Source organism: Euprymna scolopes, chromosome 27 (assembly GCF_053919585.1).
Source record: "Euprymna scolopes isolate OS-2025 chromosome 27, ASM5391958v1, whole genome shotgun sequence".
NCBI classification, from domain to species: Eukaryota; Metazoa; Mollusca; class Cephalopoda; order Sepiida; family Sepiolidae; genus Euprymna; species Euprymna scolopes.
In genome coordinates this window covers 94,414,531-94,437,079 of record NC_136508.1, presented here as the reverse complement: position 1 = coordinate 94,437,079, position 22,549 = coordinate 94,414,531, and the positions used below count along the sequence as shown (strand labels likewise).

General features: G+C 34.2%; 1 protein-coding gene across 1 annotated transcript; it reads left to right on the top strand.

Moving 5' to 3' along the window:
- The first annotated feature begins 44 nt into the window (after window positions 1-44).
- LOC145249011 (ATP synthase-coupling factor 6, mitochondrial-like) lies at window positions 45-21,494 on the top strand. Its single transcript, XM_080110870.1, has 4 exons — window positions 45-438; window positions 13,685-13,847; window positions 18,354-18,487; window positions 21,195-21,494. Exons 2-4 carry the CDS (start codon window positions 13,690-13,692, stop codon window positions 21,311-21,313), a joined length of 411 nt encoding a protein of 136 aa, XP_079966996.1. The 5' UTR covers window positions 45-438; window positions 13,685-13,689; the 3' UTR covers window positions 21,314-21,494.
- Window positions 21,495-22,549: the final 1,055 nt, after the last annotated feature.

Below are 22,549 nucleotides of genomic sequence, written 5' to 3'. Positions count from 1 at the left end.
CAGATCACGTGATATCCTGTCTCGCGTTTCCGGAACGGAGCGGAAGAAGACGAAGAGTGACGGAGATCACCGAATGCGACCGTAGCTAGACGAAGAGCGCCGAGGCGTGACGGAAATCGACGAAACTGGTTGATGAACAAGCCACACAGGCGGGACTTTCTTAAATAGATATTCTATTTATTTTATTTTATCACATTTCTATTACATCTATTTACAAAGGTCACGATACAGGTGCGTACAACTGGACCGAGGATTCTAAAAAAGTGACGAGGCTTGACGAAAATCATCGAAGGAAGCTGAAACCACGGAGATTACCGAAAAGAACCGATCGATCATAACTACTCTCTCCCTTCCTCTTCATTCTCTCCTACTTTAGAGTTTCACCTTGTAACTTTCCAGTGTCTGTCCTTGGTTGCCTGTTTTTCTTTTTTTCTTAAGGTAAATGAACACATTTAATTTATTTTATTTTAAAATTCCAGTTACCTTTCAGACGTCTATTCATTTTGGTAAATGCTGTATAAATGTAGCTATTAAATTTCAAGCTTTTTTCGTTTATTCGTTGAGAGAAAAAACGTGTTTATTTTCAACATTTAGGATTTATTTCGTAAATATAAATTAAATGTAAGTTATGGTTTCAATAAATCAAACAATTTAAACGTTTCTAAAATTCTTTCGATTTGTGTATGCGAATTTTAACTAATGAAATGTACATCATAAATTAATTTTTATTTTTAAGTAGATTTAAACAAAATTTAGGTACTTATGCATTTCTGTTACCGTGCTGAAATTGTTATTTAGAAAACCATTCTTAACATTGGCAGGGTGTTTTGTAATTATTCTGTATTTTCACCTAACACTTTAATAATAAAAAAGATATCGTAAAACTTAATTTCAATTTGAAATTACTATTAAAAAAAAAAAAAAAAATAACACGGTAACATAAGTGCATAAGCGTCCTAAATTAAAGTTTAAAAAATGTAGACTAAATTCGGTAAATTTATACAAACACCGTGACAGCGAATTAACCCTAACCCTAACCCTAACACGGTGTTTGTATAATAATACCCTAAATTCATGGTTCAAAATTTCTGAGACTAGAATTAATAATTTGAATTATTCGGACAACTTTTGTCTAGGTCCTTATTTTCGCAACGTTTCAGCCGATGTAACCTCCGATCTTCATTTTTTTTTTTTTTTGGAAACCTATAGTCTCTAGGGCATAATTAGACACAGAGGTCAGTTTTTAGTGTAGAGTAAAAATTCAGCCCTTCCCCCAAAAAGGCACTCTGGATTAGGATAAAAATTCAAATTTCCTTAGTCTTGAAGTATTTCTTTACTGATTGAGAAGATGTAGTTTTGTATCAGAACAGATACATTTTGCTCTAAATTGAACCCTTTAAATCCCCGGGGGTACGCTAACTGAAAACAAGCACGGACGCATGTTTTCATGTTATTTTTTATTTATCTCATCTGATCAGAATTGAACCGTCAAACTGGTTACTACAACGCCTATAATCGTTATGCCATAGGCCCTGAATTCCACATAAGGTTTTCCGGACTAGAACACCGTGCACTACTCGACCAAGGTCGGGGGTTACTTCGACCAAAACAACCGAAACAATCAAGATGTTTTGTTCTTCATTTTAATAAAAACTCCATAACGTTTTTTGTTTATCTTTTTTAGCAGGTAATATTTTGTTACTTAAATCCGATTTCAGTCACCAAAATTATTTAGCGTAAAATGGGTTTCTGTATTTATACAAAGAGATGTGACAGATCGATTTAAAAAAAATGTCAAAAAAAAAATAAATAAAATAAAATAACACTTACTGAATCGTCTTGTGGAAAATAGTAATATATCCCAAAATTACGAAAACTCATCGAGAAGAACAACTGCTGTTAAGGGGTTCGTATTACTATACACATAGATTTTAAAAAGTGGTCAAAAAACAAATATATAACAAATAAATGTTATCAAAGGCAAGATAAGTTACTTTTCTACCTAATTTGATAATTTTTTTAGTGTTTTTATTTTTAACTCATTTTCCAAAACTTACTGTGTTTAGCAGAGAGTCTGGCGTCATTTTAAATTTTCCAATACATAGTTTTTCCGGACTGCAGGCAGGCTATATTAAAGGACAAGGTGCTTGTTAAAATAGTCGACAGATTGATTTTTTTATATGCGGTTTTAAGCAAAAACAACAGCATGTCGAAAATGGTAATATATCCAAAAATTACAAAAATTCATCAAGTAAAAAATTTATAGTTAAAAGTAAATTTTTTTTTTTTTTTTTTTTTTTATTATTGTTTATTGTTTACTTGCCTCCCCAGGAGAGCAGAGTAAGAACACAAGGTCGGTTTTTTAAGGGGGGCAGCCGGCAGGGGCAGCTCCCCCCAAAAAGGGGTACTCTACTCTGGTTAGTAACAAAATTTTTAAAAATGTATTAGTCATGAAGGATTTCTCCGCCATCAACTGAGGCCAAAAAAGTGTAGTGCAGCAACAGCAATGCCAATGCATTGCAGCAGCAATGCAGCATCAGAACAGATACTACATTTTGATCTTGTCCCGAAGAAAGAAAAAAGGCAATCATTTGGGAAATTTTCCCTGGATGTGAACTTGAAGATTGCGAAAACAGGGTACAAACTTATTTCCCTTTTTCGTCACTTTAATAGCGACCAACATTTTAACCTTATAATGATAGACTTTTTTTCTTTTTTTTTCTTTTTTTGGTAAAAACAAATAGCAGTTGTTCTTTTTGTAATTTTTGGATATATTACTATTTTCGGTATTATTATACAAACACCGTGACAGCGAATTAGTAAAATCGGTAAATATCCAGATACGCTACTACAAAACGCCGACCACTCTAATTTGTTTTTTTATAGGTAATTGAGGTCGCTGACAACGAATCTGATAGTAAAACTTCGGGCAAATTTACCGTTTGCATAGTATTAACCCCTGAACCCACGAACTACTGTCCACCATTTTGCAGCTTCCGTTTATGCTACGCGCATGCACGCTGTAGCATAAACGACGGCTTCACCAAGCAAACTACGTTGGGGGGGGGGGGTTCCAGGACATAGAATTTTCTAATTTTCAAAAATACATTATAGCACTTTTTGGGTGGAAAATTTAAAATTAGCTGAAAAAGAAATAAAACAAGAAAAGGAAAGCACTCCAAGTTGGAGTAGGAGGGGGGGGGTGATTTATCTGTGTTTTTTTTTTTTTTACCTGGAACATAGAATTTTTAAATTTTCAAAAAGTAACGCACCGACATTTACCAATTAGTGATGTTGGGGCGCGCGCGCCCCAACATCACATCCGCCCCCCCCCCGCTCGTGCCCCCAATGTACACAGTAAAATCTTCAGAAAATGTTAAATGGTGTTCTAATTGGTAAATGTCGGTGCGTTGAAAAACGTTTAACTAAACTACAAAAGCACCTATTAAGCCACATAAGTTCTATAATTGAATTCCCCTCCCGCAAAAAAGAATGAAAAACAAAGATGTTTGGTGCTTATGATTTTGTAAACCACATTAAAAACTACGCGAGACAAAAAAAAAAAAAGTCCAATTTGTTGTACTTTTCTTTAACTGTAAGTCATTAAAAAAATGTCAGTCCGTAAGTTTTTGATTAGTACGGTGGTGTACGCCATGTGAGAAGGCAGTTTGCTAGGTGAAGCAAGCCGTCGTTCATGCTGCAGCGCACGCGCGTAGCGTAAACGGAAGCTGCAAAATGGTGGAAAGTTATTCGTGGGTTCGGGGGTTAATACCATGCAAACGGTAAATTTGCCCCAAGTTTGACTATCAAATTCGTTGTCAGCGACCTCAATTACCTATAAAAAAGCAAATTAGAGTGGTCGGTGTTCTGTAGTAGCGTATCTGGATATTTACCGTAAAATCTTTTACGTAGTATTCTGTTACGTTTCGGTGTGCTGAACACGAATCTGAAAACTGGGTTAGGGTTAGGGTACATTTTTTTCTACTAATTCGCTGTCACGGTATTTGTATAAATTTACCCTATTTTCGACATAACATTTAAGTACTTTTGTTTCTGTTTAGAACCGCTTATTTAAAAAAAAACAAAAAAAAAAACGATCTGTCGACTCTATCTTAACAAACACTCAGTCATAGCGAGTTTCATTGTACACGCGAAACCCCGAAATTGAGTGACGTATATAGTCGCCATCTTGATAAACAAATCCAAGGACGATAACTCAAGTTCACAATTTTCTAGTTAAAAGGACAAGGAACCACTTTTCACCCCGACACATACACACACAGGCGCAAAGGAAACGAAAATTTAAAAATGGGATGATTTGAAATAGGATTTAATCATTGCTTGAATTAATATTTTTGGAAATATCCTCGAAATAATTTTATTTATCACCAGATAGGGACATGGTTCTAGCCGTTTGCAAAGGTTGAGAAAGGGCGTCCAGTGTCCTTCGCTTCTATGTTTGTTTTTGAAACGGAAAGTGGAAACGATTTTAACATAAAAAAAAGAGAGAGGAAGAAATCAGTATCTAAGAATAAATAACTTTCTATGGACAAATTAGCAAACGTAATCCATGATTGTATTTTTCCCCTTTACTAAAGGTCATGTCGACTTTGGTCTCTAATTATTTAGAAAAAAAAGAAAACAATAAGAATTTGGACATTTGTTTTCTTTCTTTTTTTTTTTTTTTTTTTTTTTTTTTTTTTTTTTTTACAATAGCCTAGAAAATAAAAACGAGGTGAAAAAAAAAAATGTTACTCTTACCTAGATAAGTTTTTTTTTTGGGGGGGGGGGTAAATTTTTACCTGATTTCCACCTCAACATTTTCCTTTAAAATGACGATTTTTATCGGTCTTCAGGTATTCTGAAAACGAATATCGCGTTTAAATTTTCCGCAGAAAAGTATCTTTTCGGATATTAAGCAATGTAATTCCTTATGTTATCGCTGATGGCCATCTTGGTACGCACAAATGCAACCCCAAGAAACTATGCGCAAGCGCGCGTACCAAAATGGCCACCAGTAATAACATAAGAAATGACATTGCTTAATATCCGGAAAGCTACTTATTTGCGGAAATTTTTAATGCGATATTCGGTTTCAGCATACCCGAAAACCGTAAAAAATCGTTATTTTAAAGGAAAATATTAAGGTGGTAATAAGGTAAAAATTTAGAGTTTTTTTTTTTTGTGTGTGTGTGCTTGAACTTGTAGCATTTATTTTAAAACATGATGTCAAGTCTGAGTTAGAATGAAAATAAAGACGGTTTATCGGTCGAATTCAAAAATTAAACAAAATACTAGTTGAAACCAAGTGTGAAAATGTAATGTTCGACCAATATTTTCTTTTTCGTGAGACTGTAAATACCATAAGAATTAGGAAAATATTTCAGACTTTACAATTATATATATATATATATATATAATATTAGCAGGGAGTCCTGACATTGCCTGGAATTGAATCAACGATTGTTACACAATTCCAATATTTTTATTGTTATTGAAATCGGTGAAATTGACCATTTTTCAATCAAATCAATTGATTGCCTGCTCTAGTCATGCATGGACCGATTATGATGCACCCGGAGTAAGCTCCACATGCCTCCCCGCAGTGACTTAGTCTATGATATAGTGTAGCCTACATTGCACTGTAGAGAACCTACTGTTGATTTTATATATTTATTTTTATATTATGACTTGAATTAAAGTTTAAAATACAAAAATTAAAGTATCATGGTTCAGTTGTGCTCTAAATAAAAACATTTATTTCAAATGCGCCCTTATCTTATCAAAGAATCTACCGTTGATTTTTATACACCAAGCCTTTCTGCTTATGCGAAAATCTGTTCCTTCTTTAATCTGATTTATTTTTATTTTTCAATTATTGATTTTTGATACTTATCAGGGGCATTCCAATACGAAACCTACCTAAGAACACTGCCACACATGAAGTACATAGTTGTGAAATTTATAGTTTATATATATCTATAAATTTGTATTCCTGTCTGTTTGTTCACAATTTGATTAATATATACAAACGGTCCATTACTTTAATGTTTCATTCATTCCTATATATAGTATGATTCTTGCAAACAATACAATTAAAAGGTGACGTCATTTGTATATTACATTAAGGAAAATTGATTTTATTAAATAGTGTTAGTTTATAGTGAGAGAATTGTTTTAAGTGTTAAGTTTATTATTTAAATTTGATTTATATTCATAACATATTTAATTTATTTTTACTGACATTGATTTTTTTTTTTTTTTTAATAAAAAAAGAAAATCAATGTCAGTAAAAATAACTAGTTTGAGTTATTTCCCCTGGGTGCAAACTTTGTTTTTTTTTTGGGGGGGGGGGGGGGTCGGCGGATATTAAAACTAAAAATTTTCAAGCATTATTTTTTGAATTAGTTTAAATAAAATAATTTCCGTGATTTCGCAATTAACGTTGTGGTCCAGTAGATTTTTATTTTAAAATAAACAATCCAATTCAATTACGATTCTTTATTTAAAACAAAAAGAAAAAACTTTCATTTACGTTTTCTTCACATTTTTTGACATCGTAACTAATATAATTTTTTTCTTTTAATAACACAATAAGTCAAAACTCATCATTTTTATAGCATAAAAAAGTATTTCGGTTGACACAAATTCTACTTTGGTATTTTTGAAACTGAATTATTTAGTTTGTTTTCGTTGCAACAAACCGTAATCAAAAATCTTTCTAGACTGAGGTAGCATAAAATAAATTTGCTTAAACTGGAATATAGTCATAAAAAGGTGCTCAATGTCCAGAGAATAGCTTCTCTTTGTATCCGTTCTGCTGAAATATCTGGTGGAGAGTTTGTCACGTACTTCTTTTTTTTTGGGGGGGGGGTACATATTTGTGTTTTCATTCGTTCTTTTATTTTTGAAATTTTTGTTGTTGTAAGTTGGCATATAATAATGAAAAACGGCTCAATATTCTTAGTATAGCAGGTGTGGCCAAACCAAACTTCATGTCGACCTTGGCAATGCTGGGTATCCATGCTAGTATATATATATAAATTGAACATGAAATGGTAATCTAGTCCTTTGCCATGATGTAGGACAGAACGAATAACATTTGTTTTTTTTTGTTTTTTTTTTTTTGTATTTCCAAAAAGGATAGTCCATTTTGGAAATTTTTCTGTTTAGTCATCTTCTTCCTGCTCTGCTTCTTCTATACAATGACAGTTGACACTGAAACGAATTAAATGCGAGGATCTGCCTGGCCCAGAAAACAAGATTGCCCAAACTCAGAAATTCATCTTTTATGCAACTGAGGCCAACACTTATGCAAATGAATATGGGCCTCACTTTTTGGTCCAAGTCCACAAGCACAATGCCATTCGTGCAACTGCCACGATGATGTTAACCTTGTTGCGCTTTGTTTATACTCCTTCCTTGTCACAGTACGGGCAAGGTTGTGCTAGTAATCTTTGTGTGTGCTTTCTCGCACAGGTCGTTCTAAGGTTTCTCCATTTCGTGTTGTCTGTCGGCCAGGCAGTGTGATATACTTGGTGTCATCTGAAGTCTCATCATCTGCTCCATCAGACGGGATAGCATTTGTCCGAGGTTGCATGTCCTCCACATGATGTGGGACACCATTGATGGCTGAGTATCTCTGCTACCATTCTTTTTTAGAACTTGAACATTCATCTATAACAGGGCAGCATTATCCATACAGGATTGTCCAGACAGTACCAGTTTTGTGTGGAAGAACCGGTGACGTGATCACTGGGTCGATATTCCTTATCCTAACCTCATATCTGTAGGTCCTGTTGGCAGGTGCGGTCAACGATGATGTATCATTGTTGGGCACGACGTTGCTCCAATACACTGCTTCCTGAACAGAACGTCTTTTCCTAGCTTCAATCCACTTGATACTGCAGTGGCATCGTTTTATGGTGCTGTTGCCTGCTGACACATAGGCACAATGAAGCGCACTCCCAGTCGGTGGAAAACTCTCCAAAGTCCCCACGAGTGAATGCAGTGTCATTGTCAGTAAGCAGTTCCTGCGGTGGGTCACGGTCAAAGAATATTGATTCACGATTTCTGGAGTCTTGCTGCGACAACGATCACCAAATGATCAAACGTGCTGGACCGCAATCAGTAATAGTCAGGAAGTGTTATATCTATTATATCTATCCTCAGTCGTTGCCGATTAGCTTTGACCGCTGATTCCTCTTTTGTCTGATGAATTAGGGTTGAGTCAATTATCTGACATTCTTCACATGCGCTATTAGACTACCTCATATCTGCTTTAGTAATCGTTATGCAAACGTATGTGGTAAGTCAAATGACTGGATGTCTATTCCTCTTATGGAGTTCCATGATTTGACTAATCATTTCTCGCGACACAAGTCCGGGGATACAGGCCCAGTAGCAGATTTCATCCTCTTGTAGCCATATTTATAGTACCCGGGTCATGGAGTCCACAAAGTTCTGTCTCGACAGGATCAGAGCAACATCCATAGACAGTCCATACTCTATCAGTAACTTTATCGTTTCCAACTACTCTTATGAACCTATCAGAAAGAAATGATTTAATAATTGAGAAGACATTTCCAGCTATACCATAGCTAGAGATCTTATGAAGTAAACCTTTATGCCATACCCTATCAAAGGCCTTAGATATGTCAAGAGCAATTGCCCTAGAAAGGTGGCCTCCGTTGAGAGATTTGCTAATCCTATGAGATATAACTGTAAGCACATCTGCTGTAGATATAGCAGAACGGAAACCATATTGAGTGTCACTAAGAAGGTTATTTTTGCTGAGATGGTTGATTACTTCTGTATTTAACACAGATTCCAACAACTTACTCATGACACACAGGAGACTTATTGAGAGGGGGATGAGCGATCACCTGAATTCTTAAATACAGGGCATACTGATGAAATTTTCCAGGGAGATGGGAAACTATTCTCCTTAAGACAACGTTTAAACAGTTTTGTAAGTATGGGCGCTAGTTCAGGTTGAAGTTTTTTGAGTACTATAATTGGAATACCGTCAGGGCCAGTTGCTTTACTGGAATCAAGGTTTTTGATTAGCTTGGCAACATCACATACAGATATACGTATATCACATAGCGTGTTTTCTGATACAGGAGGAAATATTGGGGGTTGGCGGCCTTGATCGCAAAGGGTAGAATTAGCTGCAAAGTTCTTGACAAAGAGTTTGGCTTTGTCTGATGCTGACGAGATTACCTCAGGTCCATTGATAATAGTTGGAATGGAGCACACGCTTCTGTTCAGGATTCTGTTTGCTATTTGCCAAAACTGGTGGGAACGAAGCCGTTGCTCAGCTACTTTGGACTTAACAGATTGAGCATACAACTCTCTTGCAATTCTTTATTACTTTCTTACAATGGTTGCTGGCAGTCCTGAAAGCGGCTTTAGTTTCCATCTATTACGTTGGAAACAGTGGAGCAACATTTCTCTGGTGGCCTTTTTTGTGTACTCTGGTCTTTCCAGTAATCATGTGCACTAGCCAATGATTTGTACTTCCATCATAACGCCAGATTGATGCCCTTCAGTGCTGCATAGAGTTCGGCCTCAAGTGACCTCCAGGTCTTGATAAGTGGTAACTATTTTGTAAAAAATAAACTTAATGTACTGGGCATTGTTTGTGGATCACAGCCAACATGCATCTTCGACCACAACATCATTGTGTTCCAGAAACACACCGGTCATCAGGAAACTTGCATCTAACCATACGTTGTCTTGTCCATTAGCACATGACTGATCGCTCTGCTTCACCTTGGCTATTGCTTGCTGGATCATTTGTCACTGAAGCATCCTCTGTGGTATCATCCCATTCTCAGATTACTGGATTTTCCCTTCATTTTACAATTCCTGTTGATGCTTGGAATCAACTACACACTGGCAGATGCCCAATCAGTTTTCTTGCGCAGACAGAACATGGTACGGCGTGTCACAACCTCTGGGACATCCAGAGTCATGCTTCTACACTCCTCCTAGATTTTCAATCCAAACACTCATGTGCTGCCTTCAAGCCGTTCTGGATTCTTGCTTTCTAGCCGAAACCAAAGAAAATGCTGCTCCACATGTGCCATGCTGTTGTTGATGTATATTTGCCTGTCGAACAGGTACATCCTTGGATAGAACAGCCTCCATGAGTGCCTGCATAATGGATGGAGCTACGTTAAACCCAAATATGATTCTAATCAGGCAGTATCTCTGCCCTTTCAGCATCACGATTTTAAACAGCCATAAAAAACCATTGCACATGCACCTGAAGGTAGGCTTTTCTCAAGTTAAAGATGAACACGTCGAACCCCTTCCTACGCTAGTCTCACTTTTTGTGAGCACACATCAACACATGCCGTAGCTGCTTCCACGTGGTCATTCAGTTCATCGTCTTCAGGACGGGCTCCTTGCCCAAACCAATGTGATTCTTCCTCTCCAGAGTTTCCTGTCTTCCATCGGCTGCCTCAGATCTTCAGGTTCACAGTTGGCGTCGTGTGCTATTTGCTGGATGTACGTTGATCTAGGTTGTCCTTTGCTTGCACGTCCATGTCATGGAGTCCATAGCAATACATCACTCACCAATTCAAGTTTGCTCCTCAGACTGACTGGCAAATCGTCCTTCTGAGTGTACTCAGGTGTCTGCTCAGCTGTTTTCGTGGTTGCTTGTCTGACCACTTCCAGATCACAGTCCAATTGTTTTTTAGTTTGGTCGAATACAACAACAAAGTCAGGTCATTCTATTTTCATTGCAATAGCAGCGATGACACTGGAAACTTCGTTCAGGAAATTTGTATACTTCAGTGTCTGCCTGGAGACTCCTCCAAATAGGTTGGAGAGTTTTGTCAATGCATCGTATAGCTTATCTACCAACACTTCCACGCATAGGGTACATCTCAAACTGCTTGTACACTCTGTATGGGTCTAGCACAAAGACCCTGCGTAGCATATCTTTTACCTTTTATGTCACATTGGTTTTATCTGTATCCGATTGCTGGTAGACATCAAAGGCTCCTCTAATGTCACATATTAATCAGGTCCACTCTTTTCAAGCGGTCTATAATAGATGTTGTTCCGTTCTATTCCATATGCCAGAATAGACGCTGTGTTGGATTTTTCTGTTTTGCTGTCTTCTGCATCTTTTCTGCTTCTACAATGAATTTAACACCCAAAACCTACAACACACGTGCATCTGCTCAACTCAGAAACGTATGCAAATGAATACTGGCTTTGCTTTCGGTCTAGTTTTGCACATGTAACACCATTTTTTGATTTTTTGCAACTGCCGTCATGACGACTGCATCACCATACAGTCTACAAAATTAACAAAAATTACTCATTGTTTTAAGCTTAAAATGTTAAATAGATCAAAAAGTCCATCAATTATCCAGTTTGTAATTGTAAAGAATGCTAAATAGAGAAAACTGTTACGCAATAAAGGTCGAGCACATAAGTTTATCTGTTTGGTTTAAAGTTTTTTTTCCGCAAAATCATGTTGAAGGCTTAACAGTAAGCAGCCATCATATGACTATCTTGCTGCCTCAGTTACTTCTCCTCCATCAATCTTCTGGAATTTAAAAAAAAAATCATTGAAAATTTTATATCTATATCATTAATTGCTAGATGAAAGATAATGTTTTTAAATTGCAACAAAATGTACATTACATAAAATAAATTCACGGTAATTTTTGGATTCAATTTAAATTAAATTTTTATACCTTACTTTGTAAAATTTATAAAAGTGCACTTTGAAGATAAATTTCAAATTGAATCTTGTACCTTTATTTTTAAAGCGTATAGTAAAAACATTTTTAACAATTTTCATGCCTTGGTTGAAATGCTTTTCTAACTTGTATCTTATCTTTTTAAGATTATATTTTAAAACTTTCCTTCTCTCTATTTCAGTTTGTATTTCTCCTCACACCAGAACTCATTTTTTGCAACCCCCTCTTTGTAATACAGGTCTGAATAATGAGAAAATCTGAATTTTTTTAACAAAAACTTTAAAATAACTTTTTTAGATTAAATTTTATTCAACTTCTTTCAGAATAGAAAATCTTTAAAATTTAATAAGGAACATATTTCATATAGGTTTCATTAACAAATATTCAGTACATAACGAGAAAAATAGAGATGAAAATTTCAAAAGGAATGTATAACTGGTTACGGTCGATAGTAGTCCTCGCCAGCGAAAGTCTTTGTTATTCTATTATTATTTAAAACATTTTGTGTCCTGCTCTTTCATGCGAGGACTAATATATATATATATAATTATTTTTTACTATAATAATTAAATACCTACAAACACTAGTGTTTCATCCTTTCGGGAATCTTCAGTGCAGGGTGTCACGATTACTACCAGTCGAAGGATTCGAACCCCGTATCACGAGACATCTCTGGCTCGATTAGCGGAGACCTAATCCAATCGGCTACAATTAACCGCTTGAAATAACGTTGAATTTTAAACATCTTAATTTTAAGTGTTCATTTACGCCAGACAGACAGTGATCTAATCGTTATACGATGATCTACGCATAAGAGCTAAATTGACCGACTTTTAATTCAACTGAAAGTGCTCAACGATAAGAAACGAATTTCTTAAAGGGGCTGTCATAATTATTTTTTACTATAATAATTAAATACCAACAGACACTAGTGTTTCATCCTTTCGGGAATCTTCAGTGCAGGGTGTCACGATTACTACCAGTCGAAGGATTCGAACCCTGTATCACGAGACATCTCTGGCTCGATTAGCGGAGACCAATATATATATATATATATATATATATATATGGTTATTCCGTGTCGAATCATCCAGGGCTTGACACCCATATCCATAGATTTGGCTGTAGTTTGCACTGCAGATAGACAATATAAGAACTAAGAAATCCTTAAAATTTGAGCACATAACTCCAAGCGGTTTCCGATTTAGAGCATTTTTTGTTTTGGCGTTAGTCGCATAATGTGACACCTGGGCGACAATTTTGTGATGTCATTTCTGGGAATATTTTCTGATTGAAAAATCGTATGGCCCTGAAAATTCACCCAGGTAAGTTTTTTGACCCAAGGAATCCAAAAATGGCATCAGATTTTCTCCAGAATGAAGACTTATACAGATATTCAGGGTTTTTTGATTTTTACACATGTGCCCCAAAATCGAATAATAAAAAAAAATTACTTTTTTCATATATTATGTGACTAACACAAAAGCAAAAAATGCTCTATATCGAGAACCGCTTGGAATTATATGCTCAAATTTTCAGGATTTCTTAGTTCCTATATTGTCTATCTGCAGTGCAAACTACAGCCGGATCTGGGGATATGGGTTTCAAAATCCCATATTTCTGGATGATTTGACACAGAATAACCATTTATATATATATATATATATATATATATATATAGAAAAACCCATAAAAATAGTTGCTAAGGTGTCAAAACTTTTTAAAAATTGGCACTTGGCAGGCATAAGTCGACTTAAAGTCAAGGTAGTAGGGTCAGTTGGTAGGGGAGACCAAGCAAAACATGAGATGAACTAATAAGAATAAAATTGAGAAAGAAGGATAAAAAAGACCTGGTCAGAGATGGGTTAGTTTGAAAATCAATTTCTGAAAAGCTGTGTGAAACTTGTCAGAATGTAAAATGAATAATTAAATTTTTTTTTTTTTTTTTTTTTTAGTCAAAATGTTGGCGAGAATCTTAACCAATGTTGGCGGTTCTGTCAGAACTCACATGAAGCGCAACATTTACATTTCGGCACCGGCACTCCAACAGGCTGCAGCATTGGATCCAATCCAACAACTTTTTATTGACAAAATTAGAGATTATGCCAAGAAAAGCAAGTAAGTAAAACCAAATTTAATACATATTTTTGTTTCCTGTATAATATCACATATTTTGTACGATATCACATATATATTTTGTACAGTATCGCATATATTTTGTTGCGATATTGCATATATTTTGTACAATATCGCATATTTTGTACGATATCACATATATATTTTGTACAGTATCGCATGTATTTTGTTGCGATATTGCATATATTTTGTACAATATCGCATATTTTGTACGATATCACATATATATTTTGTACAGTATCGCATGTATTTTGTTGCGATATTGCATATATTTTGTACAATATCGCATATTTTGTACGATATCACATATATATTTTGTACAGTATCGCATGTATTTTGTTGCGATATTGCATATATTTTGTACAATATCGCATATTTTGTACGATATCACATATATATTTTGTACGATATTGCATATATTTTGTACGATATCACATATTTATTTTGTACGATATCACATATTTATTTTGTACGATATCACATATATATTTTGTACGATATCACATATATTTATTTTGTACGATGTCGCGTATATTTATTTTGTACGATGTCGCGTATATTTATTTTGTACGATGTCGCGTATATATTTCTTGTACGATGTCGCGTATATATTTCTTGTACGATGTCATGTTTTTTTGTTTTTTTTTTACTTTCTAATACGAATTACCTTCCATATTAGATATTCAATGTTTCCTTTTGTTTTTAAAATGGGGATTAATAATTTCTATTTGGAGTGCTGTCCTTATCTTAAGTGTTATTTACACAACATTTTGGCTGATGTAATCTCCAACCTTCTTCGATGTATTTCGATGAAAAAGGTTAGAGATTACATCAGCCAAAATGTTGTGCGAATAACACTCAAGAGAAGCAAAGGGAGAAAACTCAACAATGATTCATATTTACTAGATTTATGTTGTAATGCCTGTGAATTCCTATTTATCACTTAAAAATGGTTTTCTTTATAAAAATGAAACTGCTTGATCAATGTATGTGATTTTTGGAATGTGATATTTTTGTTTCATCACAGGTATGTACAGTATACAGATTTTGCTTAATTCCGGACAATTTTTTTTTTTTTTTTTTAGAATTTCTTCCTTTTCTGTTCATGATTCTATCTTCTGAACACTGTCTTAACTCTAAATTGTCTTATGAAATTTTCCATTTTAAACTTGGTTTTTACACACTCAATATCTATTCTTGCAACACAATAACATCCAACTATCATCCTAGAAATGAAGCCCCATTGATACATTCACTGCTTCTGTGATATTACAATCAATACATCAGCAGTTGGTTTTTCTGGACAAAATCCATACTGCTTGTCACTAAGCAAATTGTGAACAGTGAAAATGTTAAGGTAGTTGACAATTATATCTAATTGGATAAAATGATGAAATCAGATGGCAAATTGCACTTGGATGGACAACCTATTTCAAAGTGGATGACATGAAAGAAGGTCTACTAAAAAAAAACTGAAAATGTTCAACAAATACATCCTGCTTATTATGACCTATGGTAGCAAATATGGGCACTAAATGATGCTGCAAAAGAAAGATTAAGAATTGCACAGTACAAAATGAAACCCATTGTACTCAGCATCAGTCTGAGAATGAAAAAGAAACACTTGGATCAGACAGCAAATTATGACATCATTATCATCATACAAACAGCTAAACACAGACGGGCAGGTATACAGACAATAGACAGACCCTTAAAACAACAAAATGGATCCAAAGGCAATGGAGAAAATTATGAAGGCTAAAAACCAGTTAGAGAAACGACCCTGACAACCAACTGAGTCCTTCATGGTCATGGCTAGCAAAGAATAAAACGGTCGACGGAAACCATGGAGGATTCCTCCTCTGGAAATGACCAAAAACCTTGATGATGCAGGTTGCCTTCTTGGTTTTATATCATTTGGATTCTTCAGACTACTAATCTTTTCTTGAGTGTTATTTTCACAACGCTGCAGGAGATGTAACCTTGGACCTTCTTTAGGTGTATCTGGTTTAACTTAGGAATTGATACAGAATTTTGAATGAAACCCTTTATTTAATCGTCAGAGGAAGCACGCTCTTGTTCTGTCAATCATGGCTGAGTAGAAGTCCTAAATAATTTGCAATTGTATTCTTAGTATCACTTGCACTGAATACTGCCAGAATACAATTGCGAATTACTCGGGACTTTAACTCGATAGTCATGGCTGATGGAACAAGAGCATGCTACCCACTCATGGTAAAATAAATGGTTCCATTCGAAATTTGATGCAGATTCCAGCATTGCCCGGGTGTTTGGAGGTGTGTGTGGTTTTGGGTAAATCAAAACACCCGGGTGTTTGTGTTGGGTGGGGGTGGGGGGTTAAAATTTAAAAAAAAAAGTTTTAGGTAAGTATGAAGGATTGAACCCGAACCCTTGAGTCGAAGTTGAAAATTAAAGTATGAAAAAGAAACGTGTGTTGTTAACCACTGGGCTACCACGAAATCATAACGGAAACATGTTTGGATTTATTTAAGTATTAAAACTTGGCAGGTGCCCGTACTTAATGAGGTCAACTTTGACTGTTGGGCAGAATTTTTTTTTTTTTTTTTTTTCCCCCAAGATGTTGGGTGGAAAACCAGCTCCCATAAAAAGGGGATTGTCCAAATTGAATAGCAATTGTCTGATATAAGGAGAAACTCCACATTGATTGTTTCCGGAAAAATGTCGCCAGAATTAGTTTCGCTTTTATTATACGAAAAAGCTTAATGCACATGCAGCGATCGAAAAATGTTGAATATTTATCTTTTCAAAGTCAAGCAAATTAGACAGGCGACCCCCGTTAACTCGTAGATATTTATCATTTAGACGTGATATAAAAAGTTTTAAGAAGTAAATCGACCGATCACTTCTCGGAAAAAAGCCTTTCTCGGACATGCACAAAAAGCAAGCATACATACATACACACATTTTCGCTTTTATATTTATAGATGGTTAAATTTTTTTAAAATTGTCATTTTGACTTGCTTTCTCTTTAGAAGTCACGCTGGTGTATAGCGAGGAAAAGTCTCTTCTGATTATTACTATTTTAATTACAGTTTAACTTAAAATTTTACAAAAATAATCTTTGCTTTGAAATGCTTCTTTTTTGGAAAGGTTTTATTTTTAATAAAATACGGTATGATCCAAAATTTTTTTTTTTTTTTTTTTTTTTTTTTTTTTTTTTTTTTTTTTAGTTTGGAAATTTTTTTTAATTCAGAATGATTTTATATAATAAAAAAAAATATATTTTAAAAATGTACGTAAAAATAGTCTTTATTTAGAAATATTATTTTTTATTACACATAAAAAATCTAATAAAGAATAATCCAGAAAAACTCTTGCAGATGACAAGTTTCCCTTGCTTGTCCCTACCGATTAAATTTGTAATAAAAAAAAAATTCGGAATCCCAATTCAACTGAATATTTGTAATAATAAAATAAACATCTAAAATGTTTTACTTTTAATTTTTCTTGGTATACTTTTTTTTTTTTTTTAAGTTTTTCACAGAATCTAAAGAAATCATTGAAATTTTCTTTGGATTCTAAGGACAATTATAGATCAAGTCCTTAAAAACCTGAAATATATTAGAATATAAAAAGAAATGAAATTTTTAAAAGATTAAAATTAAACAAAAATATTAATGCTTATTCAGAATTACACTTATTAAAAAAAAAAAAAAATCAGAAAAATGTGTACATACTTAACTTTATACAATTTAACATCACCAGTGCATTTGAAAAGTTTTATATCACAAACAACAGTAGGCACTTTGGGTGGAGAGAGGAAAAAAAAGTGGTAGTAGGCAGGCGGGCTTGAACAACAAGAAAAAAAAAAGTAACATTTTTGCCGATGTCTCCATCATGCAACCGAAAGTTGAGTGTTTGAATTAAGCCTAGTCAATCCAGCGGTGACTATGACTTGCTAAAATATCGGCATAAAAAGTGACTCCCTCCTTGTACTAAACTGCTGAGTTGAGGGTGAAGGAATAAATGTTTTTAGCCAATTTTTTTATATTTGTCGTCTGAAGGATTGAGCTTGAAAACGATACCGTACTCCTGAGGATCTGTCGCGTATGTAAAAAGTTTTTGGGAAACATACAAACACACATTTTTGCATTTTATATATTAGATTTTATTTTCATTTTGTCTAATTTTAGAATGTGTCAAGATTTTATAAAAGCCAACCTAGAGTTAGATCCCCCCACTCTAAGTGGGGAGTTTTTTGTTTTTATTTTTTTAACAGTCTACTTTCTACTCCTGCCCTGATGACTGGTACATAAAACAATTAAAAAAAAATCTCTTTTCAATCTTGGTTTAGAATACTTTATGAAATTCTAAAAAAAAAAAAAAAATTTTTTTTTTTTTTTTTAAGGAGGAAAAGTGTAGATATTTTTTTTTTTAATATAATTCTTTTAAAAAATGCTTCAGAAAAGAAAAATGTTTCTTAAATCAATTTTTGTATCTTTTTAGGGCGGCTGGAGGTACGCTTGTTGATGCAACACCCGAAGTAAAAAAATCTTTGGAGGATGAACTGACCAAAGTAAGCCGGGCCCATAGTGCCGAAGGAAAAGATATGACTGCCTTTCCTGCCTTCACATGGACTGGTAAGTAAATGAAAGATGAACTTACGGGATGAAGATTGATTCTTTGTATGATTTCGACTCTTCTGATCTTCAGTGTTATTTTCACAACGTTTCAGTCAAAAATGTAACCTCTTACCTTCTTCAGTTGCACCTTGTCAAACTTGGAATCTGCGCAGAATTTCAAATGGAACCCTTTATTTAATTCACAGGAATAGCACGTTCTCATTCCATCAGCTAAAAGTCCTAAGTAATTTGCAATTGTACTGTTAAGTGCCGCTTGCACCGAGGATTGAACCTTCAACCTCTTGAAGAGTATAATTTACAACTCAAATACTTTATCCATTACACCACAAATCCGGAGAGCATGATATCAGTTCTAGATTTTGTATACCATACATGAAGTATTTGTTGGAAAAAAAAAATTAAAAAAAATATGTAATCCATATGACGTCAGGACATTCACGAGTGGCTTAAATCTCGGAAAAATTTTGTGCAAATCGAGACCTCAATGGAAAAAATTGTGATTAAGAACTGCATATATGAGATGAAATGTGTAAAACTATACAAAAGGTAAGGTTAGAATAACATTGAAAAGAGATTAAAAAGTTGGTTATGGCTGACCACATATGGAAGGAAAAAGAAAACCTTTTTATGGAATGAAGTAAAAATTATAGACTGGGAAAAAAAAAATTGTAGAGTAAGACGACTCAAAGAAGTAGTGGGTCCTGGATATGACCTTAAACTATATCCAATGGTGAGGCCCCAGCTTGCAGGCTTTGGGGAGTGTGGAGCCACCATTTGTGATTGTTCCCAGGTTCATTCTGACCCGGAGTGGTAGTACCTGTCAGGGTCTCAACTCTGAGTCAACTAGAAACTAACTTGAAAAAAAACCCCAAATATATTCTATTAAAAAAAATTTTCTTCAAAATCACCAGATTCGGCATTAAATAACCTGAAAAGGGTTGATATGCCATAAAACAAAACAACCAAAGAAGCGGTGCATATGCTGAGCGATAATGACCTCCTAAGTAGACCTAGTATTGAATTTAATATAATATGAGAACCATTAATTATAAATAACTGGCAGGGAGACCTGATGTTGCCCGGGATTGAATGAGGATCAACAAATATTCCACCCTCCCGTACTTTTATTGCCATTGAAATCTGTGAAATTGTTGAATTTTTAATCAAATCGCAGAGTACCGGAAAGAAACTTCACATGTTTCCCCGCAGTGACTGTATCAACAAGACATTGTTATCTACATTGCACTGTAGAGAAACTATGGTTGATTTTATAAAATTATTTTTATAGAATGGTTTGAATTAAATATTAAAATGCCAAAGTAAAGGGTCATGATTCAATTTTATTCTAAACAGAAACATTGATTTTTGAACGTGCCCATCTTATCAAAGAATTTACAGTCAATACTGTAGGCTGGGCATTTCTGTTTGTGCAGTTATAAAACTTTTCAAATGCACTTGTGATATTAGGCTGTATAAAAGTGTTAGCTTTGGTCAAGATCATATGTCTTTCTTCAATCGGATTTTTTTTTTTTCAATACTTATCAGATGCATTCCGATACAAAACCTACTTAAGTACACTCCTAAACACATTGAGTACCTTTGTGCGAAATTTCAAAGAAATCAGCCCAACCATTTCCAAGTCCATAAGGAACAAACTCGCACATATCCACACTGACAAAGTTCCTTTCATATAGATAAATATATATGTAGTAATAATATTGATAATTAGTACTGTTGCATATCTAAAACAAAAATAGGTTTAAAGCTCCTAAAATTCATACTAAAACTGTCTGCAAGAACCCATAGTATAGTGGTAAAATTCAGTTGTAAATTACATGCTTCTGGAGGTTGAAGGTTCAATCCTCAGTGTGGGCCACACTCAAAAATACAATTGTGAATTACTTAGAAGTTCTACCCAGTCATGGCTGACAGAACAACAGCGTGCTACATCCGTACATTACATAAAGGGATCCGTTCGAAATTCCATGCAATCAGATTCCCAAGTTGGATAAGATACACCTAAAGAAGGCCAGGGGTTGCATCAATCGAAATGTGAAAATTACACTCAAGATGAGAACAGCAGAAGAATCTAAATAATGCGAATAATCCTGTATAAGTTATATTTTTTTACTTTGTAATGATTTTTAATTTGAAAAAAAAAGCTGAGGCATTGATTTGCCTTATCACCGCTTCAGAAATTAGGAAGTACGTTAGCTGATTATAATCAAATTTAATTAAATTCAACAAGAACTCGTCTGACTACCAAAACTGAAAAAAAAAAAAAAAAAAAAAAAAAAACTTCCCCGTTTTTTTGGGGTTTTTTTTTTCGTGTTTCTAACATCAAATAAAATTTTCATGAACATAGTTTCATTGAAAGAATTTCCTAATAGTGGAGCACGTTATTAGCTGACTGCTTTCCTGCAGACTACAAAATAGTCATCTTCAAATCTAAACACTTGTAATTAATTCTGATTAGTAATATGTTTTTCATTCCATTGATCATTTTCATAATATTCTTCATCATTCACTCGATAATCCATTATTCTCAAGTATACCATCTGAAAAAGCAATGCTCCAGGTGCATAATATGTGAAAATTAGAAAAAAAAAAAAAAAAAAAAAAAGATTCTTATTCTCGAGTGGCTTTTGATCTTGATAAGTAGTTTAAAAAAATATATCTATATTTTCTTTTTTTTTTTCTCTAGATCCTGCTTTGGAGCCAGTAAGTGTGGACACTAGTGGAACTGTCGCAGCACAAGCAACTGTTGCCCCAGTTGAAGAGACAGAGGATGACATTAGAAACACTCCTTATTTTGATATTTAATTAATTCTATATCTTAGCTGTTACCAATTCTCTTTCGTTATTGGAATGATTTACTTGGCCTTGTCTGGTGATTTTTTATGAGGCCAATCGCAGCAATGACGTCATTCAGACATCCTCGACCTTTTCTATCGTTCTGATATGTAAATAAAAGAAAAAAAAAATTAAATTTAGTTTAAAATAACTTTGTTTGTCTGTTTTCTTTTTTAAATTTATTTTTTTTTATTAGTGGGGGGGGGGGGGCACCCGGCATTGCCCGATCATAAAATACGATTAAATATGATATTTTAATAGGCAACTAAAAAAGAACAAAAATGGGGCTTGGCTGTCATCTCATGTTATTAAAAGAAAAAAAAATGTTGCGTGCTAGGCGCAAACTTTCAAAACTTAAGTTCTTACACGAACATGTTATTGATCGGACCATGGCACAGATGTTATCACGTTGCAAATTTAGTTTTTTTAAATAAAACAATGAAACGATTATTCACGTATGTGTGATTAACAAACCCTCCTCCCTTCAAATAAAATAACATTTCTACATAAAATAAATGTGTCCGAGAAATCGCTCTTTCTAACGATAACAGGTTCGTGCCTGTTCGATGTGGATGACAAAAGTTTTTAGTGGACATACAAACATGCACACAGAGGACTGAGATGTATAGATTTATATAAAAGATGGTAAAAGTACAAAATAGTTAATAACTCAATATTATATTTTTTTGGTTGAATCCTTTGAGGCTTCATAATTTGTGTATTGCTTTTTTTTTTGCAGACTATTATCCTTATTCTCCTAGTTGTTTTGTTTCAGACTAACCATTCCTATCCCGTCGCGGTTAACCATTTGAAGAAGGCCAGAGGATGAGTTGGCTGAAACGTTGTGAAACAACAACTATGGAGATGAGGATAACAGCCCGCAAATTGTTTTTGTTTTTTTTTTAAATATATAATTATAATCAATACTTACCAATAAATTCAAATTATACTAATGAAGTATTTATTACTAGAGGGAGTGGCACAGCCTTTCCGGGTTGTAAAATATGCTTAAATATATTTTAACTCCTGCAGATTTCGTATTTATTATTACCTATCCAATTCTCTATTGAATATTACATTGTATTTAATATATAGCAGTTCTATTGTATATTACATTGCATTTAATATATAGCAATTCTCTATTGAATATTACATTGCATTTAATATATAGCAGTTCTATTGAATATTACATTGTATTTAATAAAT